The 27,139-nt window shown below is 47.5% G+C and overlaps 1 protein-coding gene across 1 annotated transcript in view; it reads left to right on the forward strand.

Moving 5' to 3' along the window:
- Nucleotides 1-26,153, forward strand: part of LOC122694759 (heparan sulfate glucosamine 3-O-sulfotransferase 3B1) — a 42,787-nt gene extending 16,634 nt beyond the window's left edge. Inside the window, exon 2 of the mRNA XM_043903899.1 lies at nt 22,338-26,153. Within this exon, the coding sequence (XP_043759834.1) occupies nt 22,338-22,956 (619 nt within the window). The 3' untranslated portion in view covers nt 22,957-26,153. The remainder of the gene's footprint in view (nt 1-22,337) is intronic.
- The last annotated feature ends 986 nt before the right edge of the window (nt 26,154-27,139 follow it).

Raw genomic sequence — 27,139 nt, forward strand, 5'->3', positions numbered from 1 at the left:
ATGCTCGAGCTGTGGATCAGGCACTAGTGGACAGTGGAGGTCTGGGCAGCAGGGAAAGATGCTCTTGGGGGACAGCACCATTCATTTCAGCCCCACTCACTTATAGCACGTGACCTCCTTGAAGAATTTTCTGGCTGCTGGTTGCTTGTCGATTACATTCTAATTTAGATTTGGGGCTGTTCTGTCTTGACTCTAAAATCCTTTGGCTTCTCTTTCCTCAGTGAAATCTCTCGAGAGGACACCCTGGGGGTGGCAGGCATGAGGGGTATCCCCACAAACCTGATGCTGAAGCTGAAGCTCCAATGCTTTGGCCACCTGATGCGAAGAACTGACTCACTGGAAAAGACCCTGATGCCGGGGAAGGTTGAGAACAGGAGGAGAAGGGGGCAACGAGGATGAGATGGTTGGATGGCATCACTGACTCGATGGACATGAGTTTGAGCAAGCTTCGGGAGATAGTGGAGGACGGGGGAGCCCGTAGTGCTGCAGTCCATGGGGTTGCAGAGAGTCAGACATGACTTGGCAACTGAAGAACATCAGCAACAACAAATCCTGTGGATTGTGTCCTTTGAAAACCAGCTATGGGGGCAGAGAATTGCAGACAAATCCAGTTGGTTTCACTTAGCTCGTGGTGTCCCTGGTTTAGAATGGCCACAGATGTCAGCTTTGTTCCTTAGAGTTGCATATTGATTTTATTAATTTGCTGAGCAGCTATTCCGTGCCAGGCTCTGTGGATGCAGCCACTTATTGATCCCACAAATATTATTGAGTGCCTATTTTGTCAGCACTGATCCTGCCTTCCTGTCGCTTACATTCTACTAGGGAGATGGGCGAGAGACCGATATGCAAGCAAACTACTAGAAATAGAAGATCCCCTGCAGTGATAGGAGCCATGAAGAGACGTAAAACAGAGAGGCGATGGAGAGTTGTGGGGGAGAGGATGATGGGAGAGAAGGGCTATTTTAGGCCTTTTTAAAGGGGTGATGTTGGGCAGAGACCTGAAGGAAGAGAAAGGATATCTGGGGCCCCTGGCGACAAGAGCAGGCCCCTGTGAGCAGCCACTGTGATCAGAGACCAAAGAAAGAGGGCAGGTTAGGGGCAGAGAGGAAGCTCTCTGTGTTCTTAGCCTTGTTCTTAGTGTGGAGCGGTGCCCGTTGGGGGTTCTGTAAATGAGGGCGGGGACGAGGCTTAGCCTATGATGTGGATATTGGGTATAGAGTGTGCGAGCAAAGGCAGGGGGTGAGGTGGCTAAATACAGTCATGTGTAATGCAGGCAAAAAGAGAAGGATGCTCAAGGCAAAGAAATATTGCAGAAGAAAGAGTGATTGAATCTAAGTGGGGAAAGATCTTCCCTGGAAAGGCTTCAGAGAGGAGGGTTTTGATGGGGGGTTTGATGGATGAATGGAGTTCGTGTGCAGACCAAGTAAGGAAGGAGGTCTTCTTGGCAGAAGGAACACACATGAAAACACAGTGAGGTTTGTGTGAAAAAGTGTTGTGGATGAGGGAAGGACCAGCAGAGGAGATAGGAAAGTGAGGAAAACAGCATCAAGGGGACTGAGGTCTTTGGTGAGCGAGTCTTTAACAATCAGGGGGCAAGTAGTACAGTTTATCGTGCATCTTTCTTTTCCTCTCTGTCAAGTATTTCAGCTTGGAAGAGGTATTTACAAGGTGCCGCTCAATAGTATGAAACAGGAATTGTTTTGCTGGCGATCAGAGAAGATGCCATCCAGAAAAAACAAAAAAAGGCGAGCGTTAGGGAGCCTCTCAGGATGAGCTTGAAGACCTATATCCTCTTAGCTTCGTGCTTTTTGCCTGCCTGGATGGAGCCTGTCATTAGGGTAAAGCCCAAAGCCGTGTAATTAGAAATTCTACTTCTCGGCTCACGGACCCACGGCAGGAACAGCCCTGCAGAGGCTGGTTTCTGAAATCTTAGGATCTGCGCGGACCCAGCTGCCAGCGCCCAAATGCCAAACCCGGTAATTATGAGGTGGCTTTGCAAGCACACACCTGTTGTGTAGGTGCAGGCGGGACCTGCTGCCCCCTCACTGGGCAGACGACTGTGCACGGAGCATCCCTGAGGATGGTAGTTGCGTATGTGTGTTTATCCTCTCCCTCCTCACCCTCCCCTGTCTCTCTAATCTTTCTTTCTTTCTAATCTGCACACTTCTTACCCTGTCTCTTTCTGAATGCTACATTCCTGACCGTGTCGTCTCATGAAGCCACCTCTTTGGTTATTTCCCTAGGAGTGGCCCAGGTGAACTGTGCTTTTCTCCAAAAACCAAAACCAAGAAAGTAGTCTTGCCCCTTTGGCTGCGTTGTTTTCCTCATTGTTCAGAAAAGGCACTGCACCGAGGGGCCCAGCTGGGAGGGTGGGAGTAAGCTGCTTGGGGAGTGGTGTTGGGTGGTGGAGTTTTTTTTCCCCAGGATGGCTCATCAGATACTTTCCACTCGACATTCCTGGTTTATAGCCAGGCTAATTTAATTTCCAGCCGAGAGGCGACTCCCCACACGATGGTAATCTCAAATAGTTAATGAACTAGAAGAGGAGGCAGCCTATTGAGTTGATTCTTGGGGGCTCCGCTCTGTGGCTTCCAGGACTAATTTATCAGCCTGTTTTCCTTGGTTGGAGAGCCTTGTTCAGCCTGGCACAGCTTTGTGTATCTCCCGGCTTCTAAAGATGGATTGAGCCGTGACTTCTGGCCTCTGGACGTTTAGAACCAGCTCGCTTTGCCTTCTGCACCTGATTTGTTTAAAGAGGAGAAGGAGAGCAGACTGGATGCAGCCTCTGTCTGTGGTACCTGAAAACACCTTGTGAGAAATCCTAGCTCTTTCCTTGTCCCCAGCAGAGTGGGGAGCAGAGCCTTCTGGGCGAGCCGTATAGAACCATTTTGGTCTTTGAGGTTGGTCTTAGCGTTTGGGGCAAGTATTTTTTCTCCTGCAGAATGCTGGAATTTTGAGAGATTTCTTTCTTTCTTGGCCTCGCTGTGTGGCGTGTGAGGTCTTAGAGATTCCAGAGAGCACAGTCCTTTCCCCAAATTCTCTGCAACCCCTAAAAGTGGGAGCACTCTGCTCTGAGGGCATGACTCTGAGATTTGCATGCCTGTCTTGCAGGCAGCAAGGGTAACATTCTGTAATGATAATTAATAAGTCCCATTTCTGTCCTGAGTGAGAGGAGAACCCTCTCTCTTCAGAGGAAGAAGGGCCTCAGGAAAAGGGGTCCTTTCCTGGATAGACACTGTATTTGTCTTGTAAAGAAATCTCTCAGAATTCCACATTCATGGAGACAGCTTAAGGAGATGTGGTATATACAATGGACTATTACTCAGCCATAAAGAAGAATGAAATTCTGCCATTTGCAACAACTTGGATGACCCTGGAGGGTATTATGTGAGTGAAATCAGTCAATCAGAGAAAGGCAAATACTGTATGATATCACTTTTATGTGGAATCTAAAAAATAAAACAAACACATGAATTTAATAAAACAGAAACAGACTCACAGAGAACAAACCAGTGGTTACCATTGGGGAGAGGGTGGGGGGAGGGGCAAGATAGGAGGAGGGGATTAAAAGGTACAAACTACTTTGTATAAGATAAATAATCTACAGGATATATTGAATAGCACAGGAAATCTAGCCAATAATTTATAATAACTTTAAAAGGAGTATATGTATGAAAATATAGAATCACTATATTGTTTAACTTACATGATATATATCAACTATGCATGCTAAGTCACATCAGTCGTGTCCGATTCTTTGTGACCCCATGGACTGTAGGCCACCAGGCTCCTCTGTCCAAGCGATTCTCCAGGTAAGAATACTCGAGTGGGTTGCTATGACCTTCTCCAGGGGATCTTCCAACCCAGGGATCGAATCCCCATTTCTCTGTCTCCTGCATTGGCAGGTGAGTTCTTTACCACTAGCACCACCCGGGAAGCCCAATACTTCAATTTTCAAAAAAAGGGAAAAGAAAAAAGGTGGTCAAGACCAGTTCTTGGCATCGTTACACAGTCAATTGATTCCATACCTGGCGGTCCTGCGTGCCTCCATGTGACAAGTTAATTGATGTGCGTTCAGCCAACCCAGGGAAACAGTGTCCCTGGGGGGAGTGTGGGTGGGGGAGGTATATTAACTTCCCAAATGTGCTAATGGGGCAGCAGAGAGGAGTCTCTTGTTCTCTTCTTTAGGAGTGTTTGCTCATGGGCTTAGTGCTGTGTGTTCCCAGCCCTGGATTTGGAAGTGGATTCATTTGGGAAAGTAGCATCTTAAAGGTCTTTATTTGGTTTTGTCAGTGAATGGAGGGCAGCGCTGAGCGTTGCAGGGAGAGGCAGTCGTTGTTCACGACCCCGGCCTCTGGCTGGCCTGCCAGGGAGCCTCGCACCCCACCCAGGCTAATCTGTCTGGACCCAAAGCTAGCTTAGAATCTGGGGTCATGTTCACCTTACCTCCATTTCTGCTTTTTACATAGACACTGAATCCTAAACCCTTTTGTGTTTGTATCATTTCTGGGCTGAGCGCCTTCGTTGTGTCCTGACTTCCATCCTGAACACTGGGTTAGAAGCCACAGTTTCTGTGGGTGAACTCAGAACCCATAAGCGTCCCTCCCTCGATCCATCTTGCTTAAAAAACTGAAGATCTTTCCTCGTCTCTAACCTGCTTTCCTTTTCCGCTTCCTTCCGTGTGTTTTCCAACCAGCTGTCCCATCCGTTTCGCCCCCACACCACCTTCCCATTCAGATCTACGGAATTGCATGTATTCTGCGTCTGCCTTCTTGAACACGTACTTCAGGTGGTTTTTGAAGGATACTTAGAGGGCCACGAACACATAAAATGTGAGAGTAAGAACGGAGAATCCATAGTGGGGGCCACAAAGTGGAAGTGGCCTTCAGCTTCATGGCAGCCTTCACAGACAGACAGGCCTCAGTTACACAAGTCATTCAAACAGGCTATTTGCTCAGCAGAAAGCATGACTGTTCTGGGTACTAAGATGGGAAGGTGGTTGGTATCAAGAGGATGCTATGGGGTAAAAGCCACTGGTGTGGATAGCACTCTTTTTATATTTATTTTATTGAAGTATAGTTGATTTATAATGCTGTATTAATTTCTGCTGTACTGCAAAGTGTATATATATATACATTCTTTTTCATTTTCCTTTCCATTATGGCTTATCATAGGATATTGAATATAGTTCCCTATGGTATACAGTCAGACCTTGGTTATCCATTCTATATGTAATAGTTGCATCTGCTAACCCCAACCTCCCACTGCATCCCTCCCTGCCTCCTTAGCAACCACAGGTCTGTTCTCTATGTTTGAGTCTATTTCTGTTTCATAGATAAGGTCATTTCTGTCATATTTCAGATTCCACATATAATTGACATCATATGGCATTTGGGTTTCTCTGTCTGAGTTATTTCACTTAGTGTGATAATCTCTGGGTCCTTCCATGTTGCTGCAAATGGCATTATTTCATTCTTTTTTATGGCTGTGTAGTATTCTATTGTATGTATGCATGTACATGTATGAAACTGAAAGTGTTAGTCGCTCACTCGTGTCTGACTCTTTGTAACCCCATAGACTGTAGCCTGCCAGGCTCCACTGTGCATGAAATTCTCCAGGCAAGAATACTGGAGTGGGTAGGCAAGAATACTGGAGTGGGTAGCCATTCCCTTCTCCAGGAGATCTTCCCGATGCGGGGATTAAACTCTGGTCTCCTGCATTGCGGGCAGATTCTTTACTATCTGAGCCAGCAGGGAAATCCATGTGTGTACACACACACACACACACACACATATGCACACATGAATACCACATCTTCATTTGGATAGCACTCTTATGAAAAGCACATGGCTAATCCAGGCTTTTGGCAAAGGATAATTTTCTAAAGGCAAAAGGTAAAATCATGATTCATTCACTTACAATGTTAAGGATTATATTTCCTTAATGACCGTGTTAAGGATTTTATTTTACTTATTATTAATGAGAAAACCTGACAGCTATTACCATTGGTCCAAAGAAGTCAAAAGAACCTAAGTTTCCTTGGAATAAAGGAACGTTGAGATGACTTTACAAGTGGGCAAAATTGACTTTTCCCATGTAGTGGGTAGTGGAGAGGGAAACCCACAGAAGTTCCACCAGAAAGCACTTATTTGCATGCCTGTGGTCAAGAATCATATTGCCTTGCTGGGTTGTTACTTATAATTTACAGAGTTGCAAAATATCTCAAAAGCAATAAGAAAGCTATCTCCAGATAACTTGTTGTTGAGTTTTCCATTGGAGATGCCCAGTATTCTTTTCTGCTTATTCCAGTTTTCTTTACACCTTCTTGTATCAAGCTTCAGTAGCCTCACAGAGTTTATCATCAGCTAACAGCCCAGATCTGTCACCCCGACTCCTGATACACCTTCAAGTCACTCACTGCCATGTTTGATGTGGCTTCTCATTGTCTGAGATCAAATCCAAGTTCTTTCTAGCAATTGTTCGTTTATTTATGCACCCTTCATTCATCTAAGAGCCGTTGATTTTGGCCACAGTGCAAATAAGGCAGAGTCCAGGCTTCAACCCCCTGGAAGTGGATAATAGCAGATAGAGAAAGGGTATGCTAACTTTGTGTGTGTGTGTGTGTGTGTGTGTGTGTGTGTGTGTGTGCACGCACGTGTGTATATTTGCAGGAAAGCTGATGGCAGGGTGGGATCAGAAGAAGGGAGCAAGAATTGCTAACCCAGCCTAGGGTGGGAATGAGCGCTGTAGGAACGTACAAGAAGGAGGGGGACTCTGCTTGTCCGTGGCTGGGGTGAAGGGTAAGAATGGAGGTAGGGGACTAGCATGTCCTTGTGGAAAGGCAGGGAGATTCCCAGCCAGGAAACTTGAACATCTTGTTGAACATCATGAGAAGCTGTCAAGTTTTCTAGGTTTGGCTTCTGGAAAAGATGTTGGGGAAGCAGTGGGGGGAGGGCTGGGCAGAGTGGAAAGCGGGCCACTCCAGTCACTTCCTAATCATTGTGGTCTTATTTCTCACCATTCCTCAAACAAACAAACAAACTTCAGTCCAAGCCCAGTGTCTCAACCACTGCCTTATGTTCCTACACTTGGGTATCTTTTCTTCTTGACATCTTTGTTCCCCTTGGCCTTGGCACCAGCTCAAGGAAGCTGCAGACGTCCCGAAGAACATGACTTTGGATGCTTGTTTTGCACATTTCAATGCAGTATCTATTAGGGAACTTCCTGAATGTGGAATTTCTCTCCAAATACACAGTGAGCCCCTGGAGGGCAAGAAACATCCCCGTGAATGATACCTTCATGCCGTGTCACTGATTCCTTAACCATCCACGAGCCATCCCACCCACATTCCTAGTCCTTCCTGATTCCTTAACCATCTGTGAGAGATCCTGCTCACACTCCTAGTCTTTCCTCTTATGACCAGGGGAGAGACATCTGGGGTCTCTCACCCCAGCATCTCTTGGAGAATGCAGATGAATTTTAATAATTAAAGCAAAATTATAAGTAAAATGACAATGAATATAAATCAGCTCATTAGGGTCATTTTTTCTCCTGTTAACCTCTGCAACCACTTATTATTTGAAGAGAAGCCGTTTTATTATTGTTGTGGTTCAGTTGCTGTGTTATGTACGATTCTTTGAGACCCCATGGCCTGTAGCACGCCATGCTCCCCTGTCCTTCACCATCGCCCAGAGTTTGCTCAGATTCATATCCATTGGTGGTTATTACTGCCCCCCGCCAAAACTCTGGGGCATCCAAAGTTCAAAAGTGAGAGGAGCTCGTGGATGGCGTCTGTCCCTCAGGTGAAATAAGGGACTTGCTCTTTGCTATAGCTTAGCATGCAAGGTCAAGACCTTCTTTATGTGGATGGCCTCCTGATGGAATAGTGTCACTTAATGTAATGGGTGTGAAGGTACATAAGTGGTGCTCTAGCATTAATTACTTTGGGCATTCAGATCCTGATATGGTCACCATTTTCAAACCTTCCCCAAATGGTAATTTATCATCCCAGGTTGCCCCCAATTCTCTTCACATATTTGCCCTGTGACCCCCAGTCATTAGCTTTAAGCACTACAAGTTAATTTCCTTTCATTCATTCATGTGTTCATTCAGCAGATTATTTTCCATTGCTTCCTATCCCAGGTTTTTTGCCATTTTTCTTGTATTTCTTTTGAAGATGTACCGTCTTACTATGTACCGTCCAAAGAAATACAAAACAAAACATGGCAGGCCATAACATTGAACCAAACATCTTGTTCTTAGAAATCATCATTAGGCTTAAAAGTAGTTGCAGGGTTAGTTTTTCACTGGGGCTAATGCAGGGTAAAAGGCTAATCTCACTTGTAATTCTTAGCAGCCCTCTCACTAACCATTTGGTTATTTGATCTCCCTGGTGCTTACAGTTTTGTTCCCTTGTGGGAGTTGTGGGGTAGGGGGAGGGAATGCTTTGTGTCAAGAACAGAGAAAGGCTGGAAGTTTTAAGACTCACCATCTACCAAAAGGTTCTCACAGAATATGAACAGTCATGAAGGAATGTGCTCAAATAATCCAGAACACTTAAGCAAAACTTCAAGCCTCCAAGACTTTCCATTTCTCCTATCCTCGGACGTGAAATATACAGGCGAGTTGGACTCTGCTTAGCAATCTGTTACAGATATATTGACGTTTTATAAAAAACAGTGACTGTGACAATAAGTGGATGAGACTCTAAGGAGGTTGCACTTACCTTTCTCCTCCTGAAAACTGGCTCTTAGAAGCCTCCATCCTTTCCAAACTGACAGTCTCCATAAGCGTAGGAGAGGGTGCACTTTGATGGATGTCTTTAGAGTTTCCATCAGCCTTGCGTGTCGCTTCCTGTTTCAAGGCACCTTCTGATCAGCTTCAAGCACTAGGTCAGACCCACTGGAAAGAAACACGTGCTGCTGCTGCTAGGTGTGTGGGATAAGAAACTACGGGTCTTCTTTGTCTGCAGCATCTGTCTCCAGCTTAATACACTCCCAGGGATGTTCTCTATGGGCAGAAAGCACCTCTTTTCTTCTCTAAAGTGTTCTTAGCTATTTAGAGCCTGTGATAAGGGGAGTTTACTTGTTCTCATTTCCCATCCGTTGAGCTTCCCTCAAACTTATGTCTGGGGTTTTTATTGACGTAATTTACTTTATACTCTTTTCAGCTGATAACCATAAAATGGGGTTCTGTTTGTCAAGTGGAAGGGGAGCGGGGAGCAGGATGGAGCCATTGTCTTGGACTTAAGAGTTAACTGGGGTTTCTCTCATCCCCAACTCCTGCTGGCTCCGCAGTCAGGGGGCAGGAAGGTAACGGATTATGTCAAGTCTTCACTCTGTGGATCTGGTTTCAGCAGTTGGGTTGTTTCTTTTCATCAGCCTCAGATGGCTCCTGCCCCTAAACGGGCTGTTTTACTTCATGTAAGCCTCATTCTCTGCCATGGAAAGAAAGAGGGAGACAGAGAGAGGTGAGGAAGGAGAGTAAGAAAGGAAGAAAGGAAAAGAGAGGGAGGGAGGGAAGGAGGAAAGAAAGAGAAAGAAGGAATGAAAGAAAGAGAGAGGGAGAGAGAAGGGAGGGAGGAAGGAAAGAGAGAAGGAAGGAAGGAAAGAAAGAAAGAACCTTCCAAGGCAGGATGTGTTCATATGAAAGACTGCCTCATTTCCTGTTCCTCTTTGGCTTGGATGATCACATCCATTCAGTGATGTCAACGCAAGAAGGGGGAGTTTGGTTTTTCTTGGTTGCCAAGGTCCTACCATGGGACTAAGAAAGAAGGTCCAAACATGGGATCCTTCCTGGCACAACTGAGAATTTCAGGAAATGGAGACTCTTTCAAATACGTGTTTCACAAGAGACTTTGAATGTGAGAACCAACGTGGAATTTCTTTTTCCTTAGCAATATTTCCCTAGAAATCTCCCTAGTACCTAGAGTCGAAAGTCAAAGGAGATAAAGTGGGGACATGAGTGGGGGTCATCCCACCTTACCCTTAGGTAGGGTTTTGCTGTGTTAGGAGCTTGTTCACATATGAACTACAAGTGAGTCTCATTTTTGTTTTTTTTTAATAAACAGGAAAAATATCTCCATTTTACAAATGAGGAGAGACAGCTCAGAGATGTTAGACGACTTGCCTGAGGACCCACAGCCTGACCTTGAGCTCTACTTTCCTTTCTGTCCCCTCAGGCACCAGGTTGCCTAGTTTGAGGGTGCCCTTTACAGTAACCTCCGTCTGAATTACATTCTTGGGGTTGACCTGTATCCTCAAGCATGCCTGAAGCACCCTTTGTACCTATTCAGTTATTAAATATTTATATAGATTCTCCTGTACCGACTTGTGCCAACCTGGCTGGGGAAGGAGGTGGCATGAGGGTGTGGTGGGAGAGATGGAGATTGTAAGGGTCCCCTTATAGAATTTTAGAGCCAACCTCCCTTTTAAACCAGTCCATTCGCTTTTTAAAAGATTTTTGATGTGGACCATTTTAAGTCTTTATTGATGTTTTTTTACAGCATTGCTTCTGTTTTATGTTTGGGGTTTTTGGCCACAAGGCATGTGGGGTCTTGGCTCCCCGACCAGGAATCAAACCTACACCCCCTGCACTGGAAGACGGACTCTTAACGACTGGACCGCCAGGAAAATTCCTATTAAATTTTTTTTTATTAGTGTCAAAGTCAACCTTTTTTATGATTAAACTTTTTATTTTGTGTTGGAGTATAGCCAGTCAACAATGTTGAGATAGTTTCAGACAGCAGAGACTCAGCCATACATACATACATGTATCCATTCTTCCTCAAACTCCCCTCCCATCAGGCTTCCAGGTAACACTGAGAGGAGTTCCCGGGCCTACACAATAGGTCCTTGTTGGTTATCCATTTTAAATACAGCAGCGTGGACATGTCCATCCCAAACTCCCCAACTGTCCGTTCTCCCTGTCCTTCCCCCTGGCCACCTGAAGTTGGTTCTCTAAGTCTGTGAGTGTGTTTCTGTTTTGTAAATAAGTTCATTTGTACCACGTCTTTTTACAATGGAATACCACTCAGCTGTCAGAAAGAATGAAATCATGCCATTTGCAGCATCATGGATGGACCTACGGATTGTCATACTGAGTTAAGTAAGTCACCCATTCATTTTTCTACACTGAGCCCGAAGCTTTGAGAGTCAGGTCTTAGGCTTTTAGCAGCGGCTGCGCAGGAACCAGAGCCCAGGGCCTCAAGTGTCCAGCACCCGGTAGACTCCACTGTGTCGGGAAGCCCCCTCCCCTCATCCTGGGTGCAGGCGGTGGGGGCGGTGGGTGGTGCGCTTCCCTGGGTGGGGAAGTGATTTCCATCCACTCTGTGTTGACTGGCGGTGCTGAGTGGTTCAGTCTTGAGTGAGGGTCTGTTTACTAACATTTGTACCTGGCTGCCAAGAGCACAGAGATGGGGCGGGGGAGGGAGGAGCCTTTCTTGGGGTGAAGCCTGAGCTGGGAGAGGATTTCAGGAGCCTATGAAACATAGCAGCCAGTGCAGCCGTCTGAGGGCTGGCCCCTTGTTCCTGGAGAGTCACCGAGGCAGAGCCAGGCTCCCAGCACCCCAGAGAGAAGAAGCGGATTTCAGAGGGGAAGCCCACACGGATCAGAGGGGAGGGCGGGGCGGGTCTACACAGAGAAGAATCTGTCCAGGGAGGGACAGCCTTCCCACATCTGGCTGTGCTGCTGAGGTCTCCTCTCCCTCTGGGTCCTGAGCTCTGCCCCCACCCCCCTGCCCACGGACAGGCTGATTTTACTTTCTAAAGACTGCGCTTCCCAGAAAACTTTTTTTCCCTCTCTTTCTATTGATCAAAAACAATTTTTTTTTTCCAGGAAACGGGGGACACAGATTACTCTGATTTCACATGGTTTGTGCCCGCACACAGTGAGGTCTAATAAACACGAGCAGTGCCCCAGAGCGCCCAGACACAAAAGGCTATTAGCTTTTAATTGAAACCCTCCCTCCGCCCCCCACCCCGCACCCCCAGCCCCTTCCAGGAACAGGAACTCAGGCCTTTGTGAAGCAGGGTCTATAGTGGAGGATTCTGCCAAAATGAAAGGAATCTTGGGTTGACCCAGAGCTGCAAGATGCTCTTTTGAGCACCACCCCCTTATGGCACTCAAAGGCTTTTCATTTTCTGAGCAGTATTGAAATTCACATACAATGGAGGCCAAATCCTTGTGGTGGGGGTTGGGGGGTGGGAGGGGCGAAAGGGGCGAGGGCTGGCAGAGGAGGGGACCTGGGGGAGTCCATCCTTTGTTATGTCTCTTCTTTCCTACCACTTACCTTTAAAAAAAAAAAAGTAAAAAGACCCAGTAAACTTTATAATGAATAATGACATCACTTCCGGGAGCCCAACTGCTCCAGGGACCAGAGAAACCAGGAGAACAGCAGACTATTTACAATTTCATTTTAAGTTATTTTAAACACTCCCGAAGGAGTTCTTTGATATGCAAACGTCTCGCCCAAACGGAGATAATTATTTATGGAGATATGTGGCCCTTTCAAAGGGCGCTCTCAGCATCCTTGGGCTCAGAGACTTCCTACAAAGGAAGAAGGTTCCAGATAAGAAGGGGGCGAGCTGATCCCCACCTTCCTCCCAGCCCTCCTCCCCAGGGAAGAAAGCTGCTTTAAAGATGAAACTTCCCAGGGTTACCACTTACAGCTCGAGTTACAAGCCTCAGGAGCAACCGTGTCTGCTCGTCTGCAGTTGAGGTTGCAGGAAGGGTTCCTTTCTCATCTCTTCAGCTCTCATCTTCTGGAAGGGAACAGAAGCCACAAGCCTGGACCATTGTCTTTGTCCCCCATCCGCCTGAAGTCCACTGTAACTTACAAACTCACAAGGGAGAAGCACGCTGTCCCGGGGACAGTTTGGGGTACTCACCCGGGACAGAGGTTCAGGGCTGGTAGACAGGCCTTTGGGAAAGAGGACCCCAGCTTCCCACACTTGTCACAGCAGAAACCCCTCTGATTAGGATGGTAATGACCCTGGAGACTGCTCTTTTTCTTCCCCCTGGTTTTCCTTTTTAAAATATTTTATTTTATTTTTTTTACTTACTTTTGGCTCCGCTGGGTCTCCATTGCTGCGTGGACTTTCTCTAGTTGTGGTGAGTGGGGGCTACTCTCCAGTTGCGGTGTGTGGGCTTCTTATTGCTGTGGCTTCTCTTGTTGTGGAGTACGGGCTCTACAGGGCGCGTGGGCTTCAGTAGTTGTGGTTCACAGGCTCAGCTGCTCTGTGGCACGTGGGGTCCTAGTTCCCAGACCAGGGATTGAACCCACGTCCCCTGCACTGGCAGGCGGATTCCTAATCACTGGACAAACAAGAAAGCCCCTCTCCCTGGTTTTTCTTTTGAAAATGCTCTAACTCCAGAGCACCCAGTACCGGCTGAAGCCTGGGGACACGTCCCCCTGCCTCTCCCCCCAACCGGTCAGCATCTGTCACCTCCTGGACTGTCAGCAATTTGCGCTCTTCCTCCAGGCAGCATGGCCTCCCCTCCATGCCCCCAGCAGCCCTTTCTGCCCTTTTCAAGTTGGCCAACTCGTGTGCTTCCCTGGCCTCAGTGATGGGAGGTTGAGGCACTCAGCTAACCTCAGCCTAACTCCCTCCCCTGCGGACCAGGCAGGGCAGTGGGCCTCTGAGCCCAGGAGGAAAAGCTAAAGGAGGGGCCTGGGCAGCGAGCAGTCAGATCCCAAGAACCCAAGGGCATCCTTTCCTAAGAGAAGGCTTGTTATGTTTTGCTTGTTTTCTGAGTTTATTTTTTGTCATATATTTTCAAGGCAGGAAGTTGGAGATTTAGTCCCTTATCATTCTGCTTACAGGTTAAGATGTTCTACCTGTGTTCACAGGTCAAGATGTCAAGGACAAACCCCAGGAGGAAAGGGTTTTCTTTCTTCCTGAGTGGTTGGGGCTGAAGGAGGCAGCATAGAGAATGCAACGGTGCTGTGACCCCAGCATCCCAGGAGGAGCCCTCGGCCCAGAGTCACAGGTGGAGGCGAGGGTACAGAAAAGACTCACGTGAGCACGGCGCACCAGTGCTGGTGGCCCAGGCTGGGGACACAAGGGTGCCTGACCCCATCCTTCCCAAGGAGGAAGCCATGGGCCACAGACAGGAAGAGGACAGACAGGATCTCAACCTTCTTCTTTTTCTTCTGTTTTTAAGCAGTTTTAGGTTCATTGCAAAAATCAAGCAGAAAGGGCAGAGTTCTGAAAACCAAGCATGGGCATTCATATTGGGGTTCAAGAACATTCCCTTGTGCTTCCTGCTCCCCCTCAAGCACAGCCTCCCCCACCACTAATACCCCCCATCAGAGCGGTCCACTGGTTACGACGAGCTCATACTGCCACATCAGGTGTCATCACGCCAAGTGCACGGTTCACAGCAGGGTCCACCCTTGGTGAGCTGTGTTCTGTGACTTTGACTGTGAGACATGGTGCCATGTGTCCATCATGAAGGTATCGTTCAGGGTGTTTTCACTTCTCTGTGCTCCGTTCAGCGTCCCACTCCCCGCATCCCTGGGATCCCAGGGCTTTTGAGTTTTGCAGCTGATACTTGCGGGTTTAACAGCTATTTTTAAAAAATGGCGCCTCATTTGTTTAACCCTTCTTAGGGGGGACATCCTTATTTCCCACACTGATTTGGGACTGTGAGAGGAGGTTTGACTATTTACTATCTGTTTGCAGGGTGGGAGGAGAGATATAACCTTCCTAGACATGCTGATAATTCTGTTTGTAAAGGTTTCTCCTGGCCACACCATGGGCTTTTGAGCTCTCAGAGGCTGGATGTGGGCTTTGAAAGGGAAAGTGTTAGTCATTCAGTCATTTCTGACTCTTCAGTGACCCCATGGACTGTGACCCCATGGAACCCCTGCCAGGTTCCTCTGTCCATGAATTCTCCAGGCAAGAATACCCGAGTGGGTAGCCATTTCCTTCTCCAGGGGATTTTCCCGATCCAGGGATCGAACCCACGTCTTCTGCATTGCAGGCAGGTTCTGTACCATCTGAGCCACCAGGATGTGGGTTTTGGGAACAGCTAAAGATGATGCGGCATCATTGCTTCCTGGCCTGTGCTCCCCACCCTGAGTTTGTCCTCAGGGCAGTTTATCAGAATTCGACCTCCTCTGTGTTACTGATTTACAGACCAGGAAGCCGAGGACGCTGGGATGTGGGGGTGGGGGTGGGGAACAAGCTAGTTAGGAGCCAGAACTGGAAGACAGACAGAGACCTGGAAACAACTTGTAGCTTCTTCTTATTCTTTTAAAGCAACGGTAAATAGATTTGTGATGTCAAAATGTCTAAGTCTGTATTGACCATTTTCTTTTCTCAATCAATATTTCCATCCCAATGGTATCAACACAAGGATTTGGGCTGCCTAGAGCCATTTGTAAGGGGATTTGCCTTGTGCACAGAGTTTGATTTTAGATGTTGGTGGAAAGGAGCAGTGCCAGAGAAAGAGTGGGGAGTGATGGAACTGAGCTGGATTATGACTGTGATGCTGGCTCTTAGACAATTCTATGCATTTGTCCAAAGTCATAGAACTGGACAGAATGATGATTTATGTATGTAGGTTTAAAAGTAGGTTCTAAAAAGGAAGGAAAAAGATCTTTACTGGAGGTCAGGAAACATGGGAATATTTCATTTTTAAAAAAAATTGGAGTATAGTTGATTTACAACTAATTTATGTTAGTTTCAGGTGTGTAGCAAAGGGATTTAGTTATACGTATTCCTGTCTCTATTTATCTATATCTTTCTTCAGATTCTTTTCTCATATAGATCATTATAGAATATTGAGTAGCATTCCCTGTGCTATCCAGCAGATACTTGTTGATCTATTTTATCTATACTAGTATATACATATACATATTTCTGGAACTAAACAGAAAGATCATCCTCCCCTCTTTCTAGTTTTCCTCAGTTCCAGAGGGAGCTGGGCCCACCCCACCCCATTGTGGCTTGCAGCTTTGTCTGCTCTCTGAAGTTCAAGTTCATTCACTTCCATCATCTGTTTTGTGTCAGTGTCTCAGCATCTGTTTGGCTGTAGTGCGGTGAGTTACACCCGTCTCAATAACCTTCCTCTTTTTTCTTGCGTAACTTGCCAGTTCTAACAATAAGTTCACTTGCTGGACTCTGGGAGCCGACATGCCATCCAAAGAAAGAAAAGAAGCATAAAAAGAAAATTAGGGCAACGTTGGATGCTGAAGAACATCAGAATTACAAGGCTTTTAGAACTTGTCTGGTTCATTCGAATTTCCTCTGCCTATTGGCTTGAAGGTTTGTTTTTAAGAGTCTGCTTTCTGAGGTAACACATAAGAGCCCCGGCGAGACATGGGCTGTTCATTGTAAACACTGGGCTTCTCCAAAGCCCATGACGGCCATGCCCCTGGGGAGGCTGAGTCCACAGGTTGGCTCTCAGCTACTTCTGAGTCTGGCGAAGGCACAGGTGCAGGTGAGCACCCAGACCTGGGGCTGAGATTCTATATCCTCAAACCTGACTCTAGACATCCTCCTGGTTCACCTGCCACAAGCCTGTGAAAGAGGAAATGGCCCAGTGGTCATTTTGACCTCAATTCATCTTAGTTTCATGAGCTTTTCAAAAATGAAGAGACCTTAGTTTCATTTTAAGCCATGAATTTGGCAAAAGCATAAATCAGATAATTCGGGGCTTGTACTATTCTTCACCTGTTTTTTTCTTTCTTCTGTTTATGTTGATATTATCTAACTTTTGATGATGAAAGAGTTAGATGCATCTTTTAGTCTCTCATCACACGAGTTTCTTCTAGTTCTTTCAGTTCGCCTCATTTTGTTTTACGGAGAGCCTGATTTGTGTTTGATGATTAGCTGGGTGTAGTGTGTGTGTGTGTGTGTGTGTGTGGTGTGCATCTCTGTGCATCTGCATACATGCATGTCTTTGTTGTTATTTAGTCACTCAGTCATGTCTTGACTGTTTGTGACCCCATGGACTGTAGCCCGCCAGGCTCCTGTCCATGGGATTTCCCAGGCAAGAATACTGGAGTGGGTTGCCATTTCCTTGTCCAGGGGATCCTCCTGACCCAGGGGTTGAACCTGTGTCTCATGCATTGGCAGGTGGGGCATCACCCTCCCTTTGGGGCCTGGTCTGCTTTGCACGGGGAGGATATGACCCCGAGTTCTCTAGACTTCACTCCAGGAATTTGGTTCAAATCCTGCCTTGGATTAGCTGAACAGCTTTTGTTCTGTTAACAATATTGTTTTCTTGATTTTTTCCACCACGGGGGGCCTCCATCACCACCCAGCACCACGCCCCCCCCAACCCATAGGTGCACATGGCATCCGCAGAATAAGGGGCTGAAGTGCAGGGCAGCTGCCAGGCTCATGGATGCCCCAGGGTGACAATTTCTGGGACCCCACCCACAGGGGCCTGATTCTGTGGGTCTAGGGCGAGGCCCGGGCATCCAGCACCCTCGGCATCAAGGCTGAATTCCGCCACCGCCAAGGGGCCCATTGCTTTCTTTTGAGTTTCCTGAAATATGTTGAAAGCCCGAAATACCTGCTGCAAATCCTCCAGTTTCCCAGGTTCCTGCTCCGTGGTCCAGGTCTTTGAGGGCCCTGGTGTTCCCAGACTGGTCATCCCCAGGCCTGAATGTCGTGGGTGTCACCTGAGACCTCTGCTTAGCACCTCTTCTTCTTGTCCTGAGGATGGGTGGGTGGGAGCATGCATCTTCCTGAGACTTGCCCCAGAGAGACCTCCAGATCCACTGGCTTCATAAGCACCGTGGGGAATGTGTGCCAGGTGTGGAAGAGTGTCCCTTCCCACCCACGTGGTGGAGAGGGGAGGATGGGGTGGGGGGTGGCCTCTGGCAGGAGGAACTACTATTGTGTTCTGTCTTGACCCCCCAGCCTCATCCTATGCAGTTAGCAGAAAGCCTGTGTGAGCCTAAGACATCTATTATTTCAAAATCTGACTCATCTTTGAACAATTATGATCATAGTCATGTGATTCTAGCCCTGGAATATCTATTATTAAGATGCTAATCTCCAAATGAGAAGAAGAAATACAGGTATCTCTTTAAAGAAAGGACAGGTGTGTAGCTCTTTGTACATTTCATCATAGTAGGAAAAACACAGAAGGCTGGGTGGAGGAGGTGTGGTGTTGGGGGTATCAGAGGGCCCTACTTCGGGTCTCAGCTCTTGGCCTGCTGGCAGCGGGTGACCCTCCCTGCCAGCCCCAGCTCCCTCCTCAGTAGGTTGGGGCTGGCAGTGCCCCCTCGAAGGCTTGTGCACGAGGGGTTAGGTGAGGCACAATATGTGAAAGTTTCTCTGGGAGCCCCAAAGTGCTGCCTAGATTACTAGCTGTGGCTATCAGTTTGAGAAACTGGCTTTCCTAATGAGCTGCTCAATTAAACTGCAACCCGCCTGCTGGCTTGGGAGGCCTGCCTGCGGCTGGAGCCACCACTGGAGGGGTCACTGGGGTGAGCTGCAGGGCCCATGTAAGGGGGATCACCCTCGGCCATGTCTCCATCTTTTCTTCTTGGAGCCACTGCTATGCCCGGAGAGGTTCTGAGTGTCTGGACAGGAGAGCCTGGCCAGTAAAGGGTGAGGGTGGGAGGAAGTTGGGCCCAGGAAGTGAATGGAAAAGGGCTTTGCTCCAGGACCAGGGGTGCTGGGGGGCGGGTGGGGGAGGGTGACAGAAAAGCTGACGGAGGCAAGAACAGGGTCTTGCCTATAACTGCCCAGAAGGGTCAATAGCACACTTCTTGGGCCATGCTGGGGAGGTGCCCCACTCTGTCTGAGCCCAGGCCCCGGTGCCAGGGGAGGGGAGGAAAAATAATTTTCCCTCCTCCCTTCTAGGTTCTTAGCTGAGGAACCACCCCCCACCCAACCCAGCTCCCTGTAATAAAAGACAGTCAGCAGAAGAAAAACAAACAAGTTTAATAACATGTGTCCCTCCTGTGTACAAGGGAGATGCCCAGGAAACCTGAGCAAGTCTTGGAAACAGCCCAAGCCTCCATCTTAAATGCTATCTCCAGCTGGAGACAAAAGATTTTTGGAAGGGGGAGGCCAGTTCTAGGAGGTGGTGGGGAAAAGCCCAGTAGATAAGGGGACAGCTGTTGGGCAGACTTAACTCCATGGATACAAGATTCTAGAGATATAGCCAGTCTTCTCCTGGTACAGACAGGAAGACAGTCTTGTTATTCAGTTGCTCAGTTGTATCTGACTCTGTGACCCCGTGGACTGCAGCACGCCAGGCTTCCCTGTCCTTCACTATCTCTCGGAGTTTGCTCAGACTCATGTTCACTGAGTCTACGATGCCATGCAACCATCTTATCCTCTGTTACCCCCTTCTCCTCCTGCCCTCCATCTTTCCCAGCATTTCCCTTATAAATATAAATGTCTCTTCCTAAAAGTTAGCATTAACTGGTTTTCAGAGCTTTTCAACATCCATTGTTTCTTAAAAATAATCAGCCTAAAATAATCCTTAACCCAAAGAGACATATTTTGTGTGGCATATTCTACTCCCCTCCCCCCGCCACAGAAATGCACCTGGAAACCCATGGAGAGGACTCAGGGAGCACCTGCTGAAATGATGGAGAACCCAATAGCATGTTCGCCCATCAGCTGCTCTGTGTCCACACCACGCACACCCAGAGAAAGGTGTCTGTGGAACCTGCGGTGGGCGGGGACTGAGACTCGGTGTCCGCAGTTCCCCAGCTGTTATTTGATAAACAGAGAAAGTCTTAAGACCCTGAGTGCTTGCTGACATCCGTGTGCAACCTCTGGACTGCCCCGGGGAGACGGGGTCCTTTGGAGCTCATACTGCAGCGTGCCAGGGGTCACCCAAGAATCTGACCCCGGTCCAGAGATGCACTGTGGCCGAGTAGGCTGTGCCTTTGGACTGTAAGATGGTGACCATCTCCTGTTCCTTTTCTGCTCATCCTGGTATGGCCTCTCTCACTTGGCCATTTTGTTCCATGATCGCCAGGCCCTTGTTTAGGGATGTTGAGGGGATGCAGGCAGCAAAGGTTCAGAGGTGGTTCTGGAGCCCAGGTGGGCAGAGAGCCACGTCTACTCTTCTGAGGCTTTGCCTGTTCCGGGGGCATCCCCATGGCTCCTCTGCAGGTGAACCAAGGCAGTGACCAGTCCCTGCGTGCGGGCCTTGCCTCCTTGCACCCATTCCCTGACGCTGTCAGCAGTAGGGAACTGACAGCCTTTCTTTGGCACCAGTTAGCTCTCAGGCTCGGTCCCAAGGAGAAACTCTGGGTGGTGGACATCATCATTTTTCGCACGGACCAAATGAGAGAACGGAGGCATGGACAGGTGAGGGGCTCACACCTCAATCCACAGGGTGCTGAGGGTCCGACCAGGGGCTGGACTTCAGCGTCTGTAGTCAGTCACTCAGAGCCTCTGCAGACAGACCCCAAAGCTGCCGCACATGCATGGCCCTGGAGAACGTGGCGGGTGGGGTTTTCTTCAGTCACAGAGATAGCACTTGGATTCTGACTATTGAACCCTTGTAGACTCGGTCTAGATGTAGGTGGCTGAACACGGGAAAAAAACTCGGGCTTAATCAGACTCGACCTGCTTTTGAGGGAAAGGCAGAATAAGTTGAAAGCCGGGCCCTCTTTAATCCTCCATTGAATTAGCCTGATGACAGGGCTACCTTCATCTAAGTGGTAAATGGGCAAAGTGGGTCAATCCAGCTTTAGCTTAAGCTGGGGCTGGTTGCAGGGTTGCGGGGCCACCCCCCATCAGGGAGACGCCTGCTTCCTCTAATTCGCTGTGAAGGAGTCTGTTGCTCTTTTCTGGCTCGTGTGATAGAGTTTATATCATCATTTCTGTAAACACCTTCGTAAAGCAATTTTGGTCTCAGTAGATTAGGGATGGCTTGAAGCTGGACGTTTAGAACATCCTGAGTGTTAGTTGCTCAGTCACGTCCGACTCTCTGCGACCCCATGGACTGCAGCCTGCCAGACTTCCCTCTCCTCCACTATCTCCTGGAGTTTGCTCAAGTTCTGCCTGTGTAGTTACATTTAAATTATGTGGCAATAAATAAATATCATACAAGTCTCTCTCTCTTTAAAAATATTTATTAATTTATTTATTTTGGTTGTACCGGGTCTTAGTTGTGGCACGTGGACCCTTCATTCCCTGACCAGGAATCAAGCCCAGGACCCCTGCATTGGCAGCGAGGAGTGAGTCTTAGCCACTGGACCACCAGGGAAGTCCCTGTCTCTTTTTTAATTACTTATTTTTAATTGGAGGATAGTTGCTTTACAATATTGTGTTGGTTTCTGCCATGTATCAACATGAATCAGCTATAGGTATTCACATGTCCCTTCCCTCTTGAACCTCCCTCTCACCTCCCACCCCATCCACCCCTCTAGGTTGTCACAGAGCACTGAATTTGAGCTCCCTGCATCATACACCAGGGATCTATAAAAATTAGATTTCCACCAGCTATTTATAAAAAATGGAATCTGAAGTCGTTTTGGAGGCTTCTAGAGTTGTGTCTCAGCACATTCTCTCTTCGCATCAGTTTATACTTCATCTGACTCCTCCAGATTTTTTGGCAGCTATGTGCCTCGAGGCCTTCAGGGATGTTTTTCATAGTGAAGGCATTTGGTTGGTGGTCACTGTGATGATGCTAGTGTAGCCTGACTGGCTCAGGGGACATTTTCGTTCCCGTGTCCACTGGGCTTTTGTCCCAACATGATAAGCACAGTAGAGCAGGATAGGGAGGACGTGTGGATGCCAAAATCTCCAGGAGCCCCAGGTGATATTATTTTGAAAGGCACATACCCAGAGGTGAGAGGTCTCTGTGTTCTGAAGTCAGATATTCGGGGCCATCTAAAAGCTGGATACGCCCCAAAATAAGGGAGAGACACCCAGGAGAAGATCTCAGAGAAGGTCGAATCTTACTCCTTCTACCCTAAAGTGCTTTTCCATCTTAGGTGGAGAGCATCTGGCCTCTGACCTTCAGATAGGACATACCTGTAACTCTCAGATCTTAAATTCGACTTGTATTTTTTTTTTTTATGTTTCTACAAACTGAAATTAGATGGAGCCAGTATTAGAAGTGCTGACATTGCAGCTCCATATTCAGTGATGACCTAAAGGGGTGGGATGGGGGGACCGGTGGGAACGAGTCGCAAGAGGGAAGGGATATATGTATACATATGGCTGATTCATGGGTGTTGTACAGCAGAAATTAACATATTGTAAAGCAGTTACCCTCCAATTAAAAAATAAATCAGAAAAAAAAAAGCAAGAATAGCAAAAAAAAAAAAAAGTATTGCTACTGAGACGTGTGGCCAAAGAGCTGTGACCTCTGACCTGCCCTGGTCTGTTTGCTCCGCGCAGGGACCTGATGCCGAGGACCCTGGATGGCCAGATCACCATGGAGAAGACGCCCAGCTACTTCGTGACGCGCGAGGCGCCCGCGCGCATCTCGGCCATGTCCAAGGACACCAAGCTCCTGGTGGTGGTGCGGGACCCGGTGACCCGGGCCGTGTCGGACTACACGCAGACGCTCTCCAAGCGGCCCGACATCCCCAGCTTCGAGAGCCTGGCCTTCCGGAACCGCTCGGCGGGCCTGGTGGACCGCTCGTGGAGCGCCATCCAGATCGGCCTGTACGCGGAGCACCTGGAGCGCTGGCTGCGCCACTTCCCCGCCCGCCAGATGCTCTTCGTGAGCGGCGAGCGCCTGGTGCGCGACCCGGCCGGCGAGCTGGGCCGCGTGCAGGACTTCCTGGGCCTCAAGCGCATCATCTCGGACAAGCACTTCTACTTCAACCAGACCAAGGGCTTCCCCTGCCTCAAGAAGGCGGAGGGCAGCGGCCGCCCCCACTGCCTGGGCAAGACCAAGGGCAGACCCCACCCCGAGATCGACGCGCAGGTGCTGCGGCAGCTGCGGGATTTCTACCGGCCCTTCAACCGCAAGTTCTACCAGATGACGGGCCACGACTTCGGCTGGGACTGATGGCACTCCCTTGGGCTTAGGAAATATTGAAAGAGATTATATGTATGTAAAATGTACAGAAATCTATTTTATAATAATTTATTTTTAATTCATAAGCAATTAATTCACTAAGCTGCCTAGCCACACTCTTTTAGAGAGTCACGTAATCTGTTAACATTCCAAAGTGTTTTCTAATATTTTCTTCTCGTCCTCACAATGGATGGTGCTTCCATTTTTTTTTTCCTTTGAGTTTTCTTTCTACCCATTGTATTTAAAGAAAAGAAAAGCACAACTTGAGATTTTTGTTGTTACGGGTATGCAGCCTTCGATCGCTGTCTGGATGCGTTTGCCATCTCCTTGTTCTGAAACTCCGGTCTCCCTGGCTGCCTGGCCACCTCTGGGAGCTCTGAGGTGACAGACCGCCACGTGGCAGCTTCCTCGGCCGCTTTCTGACACGTCCAAGGGCGCAGACTCCAGACCACAGCGTTAGGTCCACCCGCCCCCCCACCCCCCCCAAGTCCACTCAGCGCCCGGGAGAATCACTACCTTGGCTGGGACATCCACGTCCTCTTAGAGTCTGCTGGTGAGGGGGTCAAGGTCATGGACTTTAGCTTTTGATTTTGAAGGCTGCCCCCTTGCCACCTCTTCTGCCCCATCCCCAGTTCATCAGCTGGCTTGAAGTGTATGCAAATGTCAGTCCCCTCCCCCGACTTTCCCAGGTCCTGTGCTTGGCTGCTGCTTTAGAAATAAAGATGTTCCCTTCTAATTTGCATGCGAGTGCATCCTGCGTGCCCCGTTCTCAGGCAGACAGTTTCTGCCTTGACACACCAAAGAATCCCCCTGGCTAGCAGAACGACCAGCACAAACCAGCGGTGCTGGGCGTCGAGACCTGAAGGGGTCAGGTGCCTCCCCTTCTGACTCCACCAAAATGCCAGGACCAGCCCCTGTTTGGGGTCTGGAATTCCTCTCCCTGGAATTTCTAGCTCATCTCGGACAACATGGTCTGCAGCCAACCACCAGACAGAACCAGGAGTGGCTCTTATAAAAAGAGACTGGGAACGCTGGCCCCGTGTCGCCTGTGACACTCGAGCCTGGGCTGTCTCTTGTTCTAGCCAGGCCCTGGCAGGAGAGGTACCAGCCTTGTAGCTGCTGATGTGAAATGCTCTCCTCTGCTTCTCTCTGGAGGGAGCGGTGGGGTGGGAAGGCCGGGGGAGTCATTTGATGCTGACCAGCTAGTGGTTGTTGGGTAACCCTATAGCAATATGAGATAATAATAGTCTCTTCACTTGATCCTCAGTTTTCTAACCCAGAATGGTTCTACCATCAAAGAATTGTCATATGCATTATACTTGCATCAAGGAATATATGGGAAGATGTTGTCAACCTGGTTGGGTTGCAGTAGTTACAAAGGACAGTTTTGTCTATTCTATGGGATAACTCACTTGCTAGAGAAGCAAAACACTGGTCTTGAAGGGATGTCTTGTGGATAAGCTGGTTTGTCTTTGCACATGTAGCTAGCTTGTGCTTAGCAGCAAACTGTCATCATGTAGGTTGGGTGTAGGAGGATGGACATGGGGTGGGGACAGGGAGCTGTGCATTCCTGAGATGCTGTAATCATTCGGTAGCTTTGTTACTGCCTCCACTAAGCCGAGGAGAACCTGCACTTAGGGGAATGCCCATAATCACAGGGTGGTTCTCCCTTCTTGCTGCTTGGGTGTCAAAGACATCCTCATAAGGGTGCTAATCATACATTTCTCCAATCAGAAAGCTGATTAGAAATAAAACCAGGAACACCTCGTCTTTTCCGTTACAGCAGAGCATGGCTTCAAGTCAGAGTCAGTCCACAGCCACCACCTGCTCCTGCCCCATCTGCTTTCTGGCCGCTCTGGTGCCCTGCCGTGGCACGTGATGTCCAGTTGCAGAGAAGTTCAGAGAAAGGCTTGCCACAAAGCAGTGGGGGAAATGCACACAAGCTTCTCTTTCCCCTCCGGGTCCCTGCTTGTCTTTCCAAGCTGAACCATTTTTGATTAAGTTGTTTATTCTCTGCCTTAAAACTGAAACAGGAAATCCTCAGCTTGAAGGAGGGTCATTTAGTCGTGAACACTGAAGTAAGTCAAGGTTCTATTCTAGGTCAAATCCTTGAATCCAAACAGATGTCGATAATTAGCACTGAAGGACTAGAGTGAGTTTTTCCATGGAAGACAAATAAATCAGGTTTCCTGTGCATCTCTTCCGAGGGGTCTGAGGGCTTGCGGTTTCTGACTGTTCCTGATGGCTCCCAAGGTTACACCCCATCGCCTGATACTTATTTCAGGGCCCACATGTCTTCCTCCTGGAGAAGTCAGGCAACACATAAAATCAGGCCTTAACTTTCTTCCTGTTCCAGCCATTTGCAAGACCAGCAACTTAATTTTTTTGCTGCTAGAAGGCAAACACCATATCACCTCTTGGCAAATTTTGTCCTAACGCACGTTTTGGGTTTCTTCCAGGTTACAGGAAAAGCTCTGATATTCATGGGGTACCCTTTGCTCCACTCAGTGTGTTTAAAAGCAAGCAAAAGTGCTGAGAAAAAAATTGGCGGTTTCTGTTGTTCCTATCTAGCCCACGCTGTCTTTGAGGTGTTTGTCCGGTCATCTGTGAACTTGGTACGTGGGACCTGGAAAGGTGTTTAGGTACACTGACTGCATCATAAGCATCTAGTTGGAAGATGAAGGAGGAGAAATTGTCTCCTTCCTCCCAGGAAGTCACTCTGAGTGACAGGTACATTATAGACATTGGAGAAACAGAGTTTCTGATCCTGCCAGGATATTTTCATAAGAAAGGAAAAATGGAAGAGTCCATTCAACTAGAAACACTCAGTGTCAAAAAGGCTGAGGTGGAAGTAGATATCTTTTTCTTTTCAGTTGATCAAGAAAGATGGTCAATAAAACTTCAAGGTGTGGTTAGATTTTTTTTTTTCACTTTTGTAACATTAATTTATGACTGAGTTTCATTCAACCCAGTAATCTGAAATACTGTGCAAATCCTAGCGGTTTCCTCTATAATCTGGATGTTAGAATAGCCAATATGTACAAAAAGGAAAAAAAAAATTAAATCAAGTATTTTGTCCTATGTATAACACAAATTAATTTTACACAGAAAAAGATGTTTCTAGGAAAATGAAATTCTGGTAATTCATACTATTTCTTTGTATGAACAAATAAAATATATTTTACCAACTCGTGGGTACTTCTATGTTTTATTATGTGTTGTGGATGGACAGGGAGGTGGTGATTGCTGTTCAGTCACTAAGTCGTGTCCAGATCTTTGTGACCTCATAGACTGCAGCCCGTCAGGCTCCTCTGTCCTCCACTTTCTCCTGGAGTTTGCTCAAATTCACATCCATTGAGTCCATGATGCTATCTAACCATCTCATCCTCTGGCACCTTCTTCCTTTTTCCTTCAGTCTTTCCCAGCATCAGGGTCCATATCGTTAGCAAACAACCTGTTTTCTTTTAACAAGGCACACCATCTCCATGGTTATATGGATTATTATTTGCCACTTTAAACATTCGATTCATTCTTCTACTTTATATTTTTAAATTTTCAATTGAGATTTACTTTCTGGTTGCATTGTATTTTATTGTTATTTTCTAAAAATATTTATTTCTTTGGCTGTGGTCTTATTTGGTCTTAGTTGTGGCATGTGGGATCTTTAGTTTTGGCATGTGGGATTTGGTTTCCTGACCAGGGATCAAACCTGGCCCCCTGCATTGGGAGATGGAGTCTTAGCCACTGAACTACCAGGGAAGTCCCTCTGGTTGCATTTTAAAGTAGCCAACACTAAGTTAATAAATTAAGACTCAAGAATCCTGACCTCTTTTTTTTGTTTGTTTTATAAGCCACTTTATTGAGGCGAGATTGGTATACAAAAGTGTGCATGTTTAATGTATACCACTGAATGAGTTTAGTGTGAGTACACGCCTGTGAAAGCAATGCCATAAACATAGCCATCACCTCCAAAAGTACCCCCCCCCACCGTTTTTATTTATATTTTTGTGGTAAGAACATTTTACAAAAGACCCACCCTCTTAGCAAATGCTTAAGAATTCAGTATAGTATTGTTAACTGTAGGCACTATGGTGTCTATTAGGTGTCTTGGATTTAATTCATTTTGTGGAACTGAAATTTTATTCAATTTAAAAAGGAAACATCTTAACAGTTT

Source organism: Cervus elaphus, chromosome 5 (genome assembly GCF_910594005.1).
Source record: "Cervus elaphus chromosome 5, mCerEla1.1, whole genome shotgun sequence".
Taxonomy (NCBI): domain Eukaryota; kingdom Metazoa; phylum Chordata; class Mammalia; order Artiodactyla; family Cervidae; genus Cervus; species Cervus elaphus.